The sequence below is a fragment of the Chrysochloris asiatica genome, unplaced genomic scaffold (genome assembly GCF_000296735.1).
Source record: "Chrysochloris asiatica unplaced genomic scaffold, ChrAsi1.0 scaffold00039, whole genome shotgun sequence".
Lineage (NCBI taxonomy): Eukaryota > Metazoa > Chordata > Mammalia > Afrosoricida > Chrysochloridae > Chrysochloris > Chrysochloris asiatica.
Window position 1 is genome coordinate 21,354,859 of NW_006408557.1, and position 11,116 is coordinate 21,365,974.

The 11,116-nt window shown below is 48.3% G+C and overlaps 1 protein-coding gene across 1 annotated transcript; it reads right to left on the reverse strand.

The window, feature by feature from the left end:
* Positions 1-3,416: 3,416 nt before the first annotated feature.
* Positions 3,417-9,391, reverse strand: SRXN1 (sulfiredoxin 1). Its single transcript, XM_006860726.1, has 2 exons — positions 9,174-9,391; positions 3,417-3,620 (listed from the first exon to the last, which is right to left on the reverse strand). Exons 1-2 carry the CDS (start codon positions 9,381-9,383, stop codon positions 3,417-3,419), a joined length of 414 nt encoding a protein of 137 aa, XP_006860788.1. The 5' UTR covers positions 9,384-9,391.
* Between the last annotated feature and the right edge of the window lie 1,725 nt (positions 9,392-11,116).

Genomic DNA, 11,116 nt, shown 5'->3' on the forward strand with positions numbered 1-11,116 from the left:
GTCTTCAGCTTATGACTGATTGTAATTCATAAAAAGGGGTTCTAAAACTTGCCCAGTGAAATAGGCTTCTTGCAGAGCCTTTGAAGTGTATAGGACCTGAGGTGGAATCCTGAGCCCCAGCCAGAATCTTCTGAGGGGACATGCCCAGGCTGCTGCAGACCAGTCTGGAGCAGCTAGAAAAACAGAAGATACTTCCTGAAAGAAAGACCAGCAGGAAAAAAACAAAATTAGCCATCTGTTTGGCTACTACAAGAACAAGCAAGCTGTTTGCCGGGGAGCCATCAAGGTAAGCAATCAAGTCCTTTCAGGACAAACCCCCCTCCAAGACTGAAAATCAAAGGGAATACATGACTAGGCATGTAAGCTCTCTGGTGACCTTGTTGGTTTACATGTGAGTGGAAGTGTGGGAAAGTCAGTAATGAAGATAAGGGCTGAGTGTTTGACCACGTTCCATAGACTCCTGTTGACCTTGAGATGAGAGAGAGAAGGACTGGTTGGTCTGAAGTTTGGTAAAATTTGGAAACTCCTGAGCCCATGGACATAGACCTAGCCATAGAGGGCTAGAGCTAAGAGTGAAGCATCCAGCTGATATGAAGTAGGGGAAGGAGCACAAGAATGCCCAAACTTGCAGATAGTTTGACCTATTTTGATGGCTTAATAATCAGAACTCAACTAGAGAAAGATAGAGAAATTTGATAAAGGAAGTAAGTGTAAATTGCTACAATGTGATGAACATGACCTTTACTTATGGATATAGTAGCTCACAATACCAACTGAGAGGAAAGGAGTCTTCATATCAAGGATCACACAGGGTTTATAGGGACAAGCAACTTAGACATTGGCTACCTAAAAAGGGGTGGTGATGGTGCTATAAAGACATAAAGTGACCGGCTTACACATTTTAAAGAGGGAGTTTCGTTTCAGAGTGTGCAGGGGAAGGTAGAATCCCCACTGAATAGTTTTCATCTTGTCTAGATGGGTCTGGAAAGAGATGGGGATATGATTCGTATGATACAATAATGAGCAATTGTTGTTATAACTAATTGCAACTGTCACAACGGTAAAATTAGAATTTTTGTAATAAAAATGGGGATTAGTTAATCTTACATTCAGTAAGAGAGGACCCTAGGAGAGAAGAGCATGAACGGAATTTAGGACCCTAATCAGAGAAGCAGGGACACCAGAGATGAAAGCAGAGATATTAGCATGGAGAGATAGAGCGGCTGAGAACTCTAGATTCATGGAAAGAGGAAGTCTGTGTGCTGGTGGGCAGGAGGCTGGTTTGCAGAATGTGCCCTTTGGTTGTTTAAATGATTATATATTCCTGAGTGTTTTTGTGTACATCAAAAACAAAAGCAAAAAACAGAGGTAATAGAAGCAAATACTGTTAAATGATGATGCATGGAGGGGATTGTAATTATTGCAATGAAACAAAATACAATAGGATGAGAGCAAAACAGATGCTCTCCCATGGAATCTATCACTCAATTCACAATAAAAGCCTAAAAAAGAAAAAAAAAGCCCAAAACCTATCTTGGTGAAAAAGAGCCCTTGGTAGCATAGTGGGTTATAAGTTGGGTTGCTAATTACAAGGTCAGCAGTTCAAAACTACCAGCCATTCTGTGGTAGAAATACGAGGCTTTCTGCTCCCATAAAAATTTACAGCCTCAGAAACTGTATACAGGGCTACTATGAGTCAGAACCATCTCCACAGCACAGTCACTACCACCAGCAGTACCTTCTGAAGGAAGATCCACTGGGTCCCTTCCCACTGACTTTCACGGGACCCTCATTCCTGGGACACTTGTTTGCAGAGAAGGGACACACAGGGGATCATGGAAGCCCAGAAGCAGTGCATCCCCAGCCTGGAAGAATTGGAAACTTCTTGAAGCTTTTGCTGAGCTCTGAGACCCTCTGGCCTAGTATCCCCAGTGCAGACCAGTCAGGGCTGGAGAAGTCACAGAACAATAGTAGATGGATCAAGGCATGATGCTCCAGACCCCTAACTGGGCCTCCTTCCCAAGCCAGAACCCCACTCTGCAAGTCGGAGACGCTGCCCTGCCTGAAGGAAAGCAGTGCCACCTGCTGGTACAACAGGGAACTGCAGACCCCATCTCGCTTTAAATGTGCCAAACATTCCCATTCCAAATCTGTTCTGTACCCCTCCCCTCCCACCTTGCAGTGCCTACCTAGCATAGTGATAGACCCCTAGGGTCTTACCTGAAAGAAGTGAAAGTCCTTCAGCAGGGGTGACCACCCTGTCATTCCAGCCCCAGCAGGTACAGGAGGGGGCTACTCACTAGAGACAGTGTCACCTAGTAATGGCAGCTTATAAAGCATGTCCTCGGTTTCCCTAACCTTTGCAACAAAGCTTAGGGGTAGAACACTTTTCAGCTTGGAAAAATGAGGCTCACGGAGAAGATGGGTTTTGCAAAGCTGGTCTCAGAACTTAGCTCTCCTGAGACTGAGCCCAAAGGTGTGTCCTCTCCAGTGGGGGAGGGTGAGAGGTCACCGGATGTGAAAATCACGGATACAGTGGAAATCAGTGGTTCTCCACTTGAAGTCCCAGCATCAGTGTCACCTGCTGGAACTTGTTGGATATGCTCATTCTTGGGCCACATTCAGATCTACTATATCAGACACTTGGTGTGTGTGTGTGTGTGTAGCCCAGCAATCTGTGCTTTAACAAGCCCTCCAGGTTGTATATTAAGGCTGCTAAAGGTTGAGACCTATTGGTCTAAAACAACTGCACGCCTCTCTTTTATTAAAGAAATGTTTATTTTGGAATGATTTTAGATTTACAGAAGACATTGTGAAGAGAGTACCCAGTTGTGGTGTGCTGTCCACCCAGTCTATCTCATCACCACTGTCCACTTGTCAAAACCAAGAGACTGACATTGTTAGTTGCTGCTGAGTTGGCTGCTGCTCGCGGCGACGTGTGCAACAGCAGAGTCAAGCACTGTTGAGCCTTGTACCACGCTGACTTTGGTGCATTACTATGAACCAACATCGGCCTGACTCAGCTCCCCAGTCTTTTCACCAGGCTTTCTGGTTCTGAGGTCCAATTCAAGGTGCCATGTTGCATTTAGGGATAGATCTCTTTTTAAATTGTGTTGGTCACCTCCACCATCGTCCACTGGGACAGAGAAATGGGGGGAATGCTGTTGTGTTCATTACTGAGCTGGGGGAGCTTAGGTTGAGGACAAAGTGACTGGGTGCCCTTAGCAGAACAGAGAGAGCAAGGCCTGTCTCACTGTGCACCCTTCCTCTAGTCCCCCACCTCCCTTCATGCATTTCCCGCTCCTGGCCCACCACTGCAGATGGATAATGAGAGATGCTTTTGCAGGAGTGGGCGCAGCCCTTGGGGAGACCCATCTTCCGGTTCCTAGGGGTTGTGGCAGGGGCCAAGGAGGCTGCTACTGCAAATCTGGTGTGGAAGCACCCAGGTACACTCTCAGGTCTGACAGAGTGGACTGGACAAGCTTGGCAGGGATGGTCTCTCGCTGCAGCTGGCGGTAGGCAGCATAGCGATGGCAGCCCCCGAAGGAGTAGAAGTAATCACCACCCTGAGCTCCTTTGATCCAGAGGACATCGATGGGGGGCACACGATCTGGGTCCTCCTGGGTAAGAGACGGCATGGGGTGAATGAGCATGGCACTACACTCGACAGTTTACAAAGCAGATTTTGTCAATATGTGTGGAGCTCCCACCCGCCGGGTGCTCACATTGGGTCAGGAGAGTCAACATTTTCAGGCATTTTATGGGCTGGTTGACAGTACCTTGGTAATTTGAAAATCAATCAAGGTGAGTATTTACACCAGGGAAATTGGCAGATGGTACAAATCAGGGCTGTTTTCCTCCCTGGTGTTAAATATTTACCAGAAAACCAATGTATCCTATATATATGCCCTTGTTCTAGACTCAGCACAAGAAGCAAGACAGACAGCCCTTCCCTACCTTTGTGGGGCATGCAGTCTAGTGGGGTAGACAGAACAAAGAAGTGAAGGGTAGAGAGTAATAGTGGCTATAAAGAAAACACCAAGGGTTGACATGGCAGGGATGAGGGCCGACCTCTCTGAGGTGACTTCAATGCTGAGAAGAGTGAAAAATCCACTTGAGAGGATAGGGTTAGAACTGCTTATGGTAAAAGCCCGATTTCTTGGGTTAAAATTTCAACTTTGCTACTTAGCAGCTGGGGAGTCCTGGTGTGGCGCTGTGGGATAAAGCACTTGACCACAAGATTGGTTTATACTGCAAGGCTGGCAGTTCAAACTTACCAGCTGCAACTCAGAAACCCTTTACAGGGTCACTATGAGTTGGAACTAACGTGATGGCACTTAATAACAACTAAGAAGCTGGAGTCCTGGTGTGGCACTGTAGGATAAGCACTGGACTGCTAACCGAAAGGTTGGTGGTTCAAGCCCATCAGTCGCTCATCAGAAACCCTATACAGGGTCACTGTGAGTCAGAACCGACTCGACAGCACTCAGAAACTTAGCAGCTATGTGACCTTAGCCAATTAATCCCAGATGGAGATGAAGATATTTGATTCACCTCATAGAGCTGTTGATTAAATGAGTTAGTATATGTAAAGTGCTTCAAACAGTGCTAATACAAAAGGTCTTCCAATAGTTTGTGGATAAATGGAATGAAAAGATATGGAATTTTTCTACGAACTTTTGGAAGCCCCCTCATATGTACCGTGGGAAGATCCGAGGGACCCATGTCTTAGTTTCTTAATGCCGCTATAACAAAATACCACAAAAGGGTGGCTTTAACAAACGGAACTTTATTTTCTCACAGTCTAGAATGTCAGAAGTCCAAATTCAGGGTGCACGCACTAGGGAGACTCTCTGCTCTGGGGAAACACCCTTCCTTCTCTGTGTTCCTGGGTGATCTGTTCTTGGTACCTATCTTTTCTATATTCATGTGTATTTGCTTCTGAGCTAAGCTGCTGCTTTGATATCTCAAAAGTGATCTGCTTAAGATATAACCTACACTGACTGTTGTTGTTGTTAAGTGCCATGGAATCGGTTCCGGCTCATAGTGACCCTGAACAGGTAAAAGAGGCTGTAAATCTTTACGGGAGCAGAAAGCCTCATCTTTCTCCCATGGAGTAGCTGGTAGTTTCAAACTGCTGACCTTGCGGTTCGCAGCCTGATCTGTAACCACTATGCTACCAGAGCTGCTTACTCTACACTGATACCAAAACCAAATTCACTGTCATCAAGCTTAGTCCAACTCATAGCGACTCTAGAGGACAGAATAGGGTTTCTGAGACTTTAAATTTTCATGGGAGAAGACAGCCTCATCTTTCTTCTGCAGAGTGGCTGGTAGGTTTGAACTGCTGATCTTGCAGTTAGCCCAATGCTTAACCAACTGCACACCAGGTCTCCTTCATATACTCACATACAACCAAAACCAAACCCACTGCTACTGAGTTGATTCCAACTCATAGCAATCTTGTATAGGGTTTCCGAGGCTACAAATCTTTATGGGTGCAGAAAGCGTCATCTTTCTCCTGAGGAGTAGCTGGTGGATTTGAACTGCCAACCTTGATGTTATCAGTCCAGTGCATTTCCTATAGCACCACCAAGTTTCCTTATACAGATCCAGTCTCATTAATATAACAAAGAAGCTACTGTTCCCAGATGGGAATTATGTCAATGTGTGTTGTTGTTGTTGTTGTTGAGTTGGCGCTGACTCATAATGACCCTGTGCACAACAGAATGAAACACTGCCCGGTCCTGCACCAACCTCACAATTATTGCTGCAGCTGCTGTGCTCATCTATCTCACTGGGGGTCTTCTTCTTCTTTGCTTGACCCTTCACTTTACCAAACATGATGCCTTTCTCCAGAGACTGGTCTCTCCTGATAATATGTCTGAGTATGAGAGATGAAGTCTGGCCATACTGGCTTCTAAAGAGCATTCTGGTAGTACTTTTTCTAACACAGATCTGTTTGTTCTTTTGGCGGTCCATGTACTTTTAATATTCTCCTCCAACACCATAACTCAAATGCATCAATTCTTCTATGGTCTTCTTTATTCATTGTCCAACTTTCGCATGTATATGAGGTTATTGAAAACGCCATGGCTTGGGTCAGACACACCTTAGTCCTCCATGTGTTTAAGGGTGAGGATTTACAATACATAATTCTGATGGGGACACAATTCAATCCACAACAACCAGCCAGTGCAAAGGGCCTGTGGTTAGACAGGTTTTACAGTGCTAGAATCACAGCAAGGAGGCCAGTAGGACTGGAGCGGACTCTGAGGTCAAGGACTAGGAGCAGTGGTCAGAAAGGTCAGGAGGGGCCACCCTAAGTTATGCAGATTTTGTTTCTAAGAACAATGGGCAGACTCGCAGGGGAGGGTGCCAGGTTCTGATGCATGTTGTAAAATGCTGTCCTGGGAGAAGAGATTGGGTGGGGGGAGCATAGGCAACCTAGTGACAATGGGGTCTCCTTAGGAATCCAGCAAAAGATGTTAGAAGAGGGCGTGGTGGGGACAGGGAGACGTGGGTGGGTTGGGGACATGCGTCAGGGTGAGAGAAAGAGGTGAATCTAAGCTGACTAATGCTGAGGGACTTCAGCAGCAGGATGGTGGGCCATCCTCTAAATAGGGACAGCCTGAGGCCACATTAAATGTCAGCTGCCTGCAAGACCTCCTGCCACTGTCCCATCATGGATTCTTTCTTATTGTGCAGCTTTGATGGATTCATGTATCTATGTCTTCTCCAAGTGCTTTACAAGCAGTGAATCTCAGTAGTTATGAACCGAGGCTCTAGAACCGGCTAAACTGAATCTGAGTCTCAGTAGATTTGAGCAGTTGGGACCTCAACCTCAATGATCTCTGAGCATTGATGGTCCTCATCTGTAAAACAGGAAGGAGACGTCTCACAGGGCTGTTGATGACAGCGCCTGGCCCACAGTGGTGCACTAGCAGGGGATAGCTGATAATGTTGGGTCCCTCCTCAGTGCCAGGCTAGGCCTGTGCCAGGGTCTGGGGAGACAATGTGGGTAGGTAGAGTAATGGTCTCTCAAATGTCCCTGTCTTAATCCTGGGAAGGCATGATAAGTTACGTTACATGGGTCAAGGAACGCAAGTGACCTCTAGAAATAGGAAAAGGCAAGGAAATGGCTTCTCCCCTAGAACCTCTCAAAGGAATGCAACCCTGCTGACATCTTGATTGCATCTGAGAGACCCATGTTGGACTTTGGAATTCTGGAACTGGAGGATAGTAAACTGAGCTGTTTTATGCCACTTGGTTTGTGGTAATTTGTCACAGTAGCCACAGGAGACTGATACAGACAGCGGCTGAGTGAAGACAGGCCAGGCTCCTCCCTCATGGAGCACATGGTTCTAGAGGGGAAGACGGGCATCTAAACAGGCCATTAGGACCCAGTGGGATCAGAGAGATGCTGGAGGCATTCAGTGGCTGGAGAAGTAGGGAGCACAAGAAGGGCCCAGAGAAGACATGGATACTGAGACAGGAAACCTGAGGAGGAATTAGAGGCAATTAAGAGATGGAAGTGTGGTGGGAGACAGCTTGGCTAGATCTGCCCCTTCCTCCCTCTCACACATAGCCAGGCACCAAGCTAGGTGTTGGAAGAAACATGAGGCGGGGCAGACAGACAACAAAATATGAACATATTAGTGGATAATATAACGTCAGGTAAGTGTTATGAGGAAACATACTTCAGACTAAGGGGAGTGTGAATAAGAACTGAATGGAGCAAGGATCACATGGATTTCTGGGGAAGCAGTTTCCCAGAGGGAATCCCCAAACCCACATCTGCTGCCATTGAGCCAATTCTGACTGAGAGAGATGATACAAAGTGGCGTAGCACTGCTCCATAGGGTTTCTTAGGCTATACCATCTTTAATGAAACAGATTGCTACATCTTTCTCATGAAGTGCTGGTGGGTTTAAACTGCCAACTTACTGGTTGGTCACCAGGTGCTTTAACCACCGTGCCACCAGGGTTCTTTCCAGAGGGAACAGTAAGTGCAAATTCTAGGACTGAAAGGAATTCAGGCTAGCTGTCTTTCGTAAGTCACCTCCCAAGAGACTGGGGGAAGGGGGCATGGTGGCTAAACCTGTTTCATAGCTGCCCAACCCTTCTTTGATCCCCCAAGTTCCTGCCACAGTTTCTAAACATCCTCCCTCAGGGAAGGACTGACCCTTCTCTTGGCCCAGTTCCAGTTCAGACAAGGCCCTTAGCAGACATGACATGCCTAGTCCTATGGCCACTGGCTGTGACAGATAGAAGTGACCACACATCTATGGATAGTGTGGTGGCCATACAGCTGGGCACTGGGGTCAGGGTACTTGATGTGAATTCCTGCTCAAAGTATGTGATCTTGGGCAGGTTGCTTAATCCTCCATTAAATGGAAGAAATCTCTACTTCTTCCTCTGTAAAACAGGCCCAGTGGTAGTATCTACCTCACAGGGTTGGCATGAGGAAGCCAACGGCGCAGAAAACAGCTCCTGCCCTATTGAAGTTTACTTTGATAAGAGTTGATGTTGTTAAGTGCCATCTGGTAGTGTAGTGGTTATGAATTGGGCTGCTAACTTCAAGGTCAGCAGTTGGAAACTACCAGCCATTCTGCAGGAGAAAGGTGAGGCTTTCTGCCCCCATTAAAGATTTACAGCCTCGGAAACCCTGTACAAGGTTGCTATGAGTCGGAACCAACTTCATGGCACACCACCACCAATCCGTTCAGACTCAGAGCGACTCTGTACAAAGATCATTTGGTGGGTTTGAACTGCCAACCTTGCTTTAGCAGTCCAGTGCTTATCCTATAGCATCATACCAGGATCCTTTTATATGAGTCAGTGTGGCGCTGCGGGTTAATGCTCTGAACTGCAAGGTCGGTTTGAACCACAAGGTCGGCGGTTCAAGCTCACCAGCCGCTTCTCCAAAACCCTATACAGGGTCACTGAGGAAACAAAGGGTCACTAAGTCTGAAACGGCTCAACAGCATTTAACAACATTATTTTAATGATGTCCACTCCCTGCCTGGCTCATATGAGGAAACGAAGGCCCAGAGAGGCCCAGCCACTTGCTCAAGGTCACACAGCAAATGCTGAGATCCGGCAGAGTCTGGAATCAGTCCTATCTCAAAGTCCAGCTGATCTCCCGCCCCATATCCTGGGGGGGTTCTCACCTGAATCGTGTCCATGAGGCTCTGCACCTTGGCCGGGTCCAACACCGACGGCAGCGGCCGGATGAGCACGTTCAGCGGCACGTTGTGTACCGCAGTGATGCAGCCCGAGTGGATGCTGCCGCCCTGAGCGCCGCCGCTCGTCCCGGGTCCCTCCGGTGCCCCCCGACCCGCCCCGGCCCTGCCCAGCGTGCCTCCAGCGCGCAGCCCCATCGCGCCACCGCAGCCGCGGGACGCACCGCCTCCCCCGGGCTTTAACCCCCCCGGCTGGGCTGGACCGTACCATTCCGCTAGGGCATCGGGGGTTCCGAGCCGGACGGAGAGCGTGATTCCCCCCTGCCCCGCAGTGGTCCGGCCCGGCTCATGCCCGGCCCCACTGGGTTCTCTCTCGGCTTGGTGAGCACTGACTGACTGGGCGCAGGGCCCCGGCTTTCCGCCGGGGGGCGCCCGCTGCTTCCCCGCCGCCACGCGGCTTCCCAGGAATGGGAGCGCCCGGGCGGGCGGACTCTGGGTGAGTTGGCAGGTCGTAGGGCGGAAGGGGCGCGGGTGACGCACAGCCTAGGGTGACTCAGGCCCACGGGACGGGCAGGGTGGTGGTGCCGGCAACGGCATCTGTCAAACAGGCATGAGTCGGCAAAATTGGTAGTGCTCGACTGCCCACCGTCCGAGCCCGAACACTAATACCATCGCCTTAATAACAACAGCGACCCCAGTAATAATACGAATCTGGCTGCCGACTGTGTCAGTCTCTGTTGTAAACACGTTGGATATATACATGAATGTACGTAGACCTCAGCATAGCCCTACAGGGTAGGCATGGTTAGTATTCTCATTTTATAGATGGGAAACTGAGGCACCGAGAGATTAAGGGACTTGCTCAAGGTCACGGAACTAGTCAGTGGCTGCTTCAGTGTTCCAATCCAAGCAGCCTGGCAGTCACTGCTTCTCAGCAACCTTCAGAGTGAGCAGCTTGATGGAGTTGTGCTGACTCCCTGTGGTCACTGCCCTAAAGTCCCACACTGATTGTCTCATGGCTTCCTCACAGCATGGCTGGGAAGTAGCTGCAGCCATTGAACTGAGGTGCAGAGAGGCAAGGCCACTTGTCTAAGGCAGGGCAACTGAAACAGAAAGTCAGAGTTCTTCTGAGTTCAAGGACCTTGACCATCTACCCACTGACACCTTCAGGCGGATGTGGACGCGGAGGCTGTGATTGGTGATTCAGATGCACTGATGACCCTCTCTACTCTCTTTCTGTCAAAGCCCTCTGTCTCCTTGAGCCTGGTTTCAACACCCAGTGAGGTAACAGTGAGTGGGAGTGGGGGTGGGAGGGCTAGGCAGAGGCTTTAAATACCAGATGCTAAAGATCAAAGCCACCACTCCTCTGCCAGTTTGTCTACTGTGGTGGCTTGTGAGTTGCTGTGATTCTGAAACCTATGCCACCGGTATTTTAAATATCAGTAGGGTCATCCATGATGGACAGGTTCCAGATGAAGACAGACTTGGAAGAAGGAGTGACGAACTACTTTCGAATATTTAGTCACTGAAAACCTTATGAATAGCAGTGAAATACTGTCAGATATAGTGCTGGAAAATGAGCCCCTCAGGTTGGAAGCACTCAAAATGCGACTGGGGAAGAGCTGCCTCCTCAGAGTAGAGTTGACGCGAATGGAGTAAAGCCCGTGGGGGAAAAGCCTTCATTTGCTGATGGAGCACAACTCAAAAAAAGCCTTCATTTGCTGGTGGAGCTGTAAACATCCATTGAATCTGAACAGAAAATTTCAAAGATCAGCTCAAGAAGACAAAGCCAAATATTACAACAAAATGTGCAAAGATCTGCAGTCAGAAAACCAAAGAGGAAAAACACACTCAGAATTTCTCAAGCTGGGGGAACCGATGAAACAATTCAAGCCTCGACTTTCGTTACTGAAAGATTATCTGGGCAAATT

Coding starts and splice junctions, on each gene's coding strand:
- SRXN1 (XM_006860726.1), bottom strand. CDS start 9,383: ATGGGGCTGCGCGCTGGAGGCACGCTGGGCAGGGCCGGGGCGGGTCGG. Junction 3,621..9,173: donor GCCTCATGGACACGATTCAG/GTGAGAACCCCC, acceptor TCTCTTACCCAG/GAGGACCCAGATCGTGTGCC.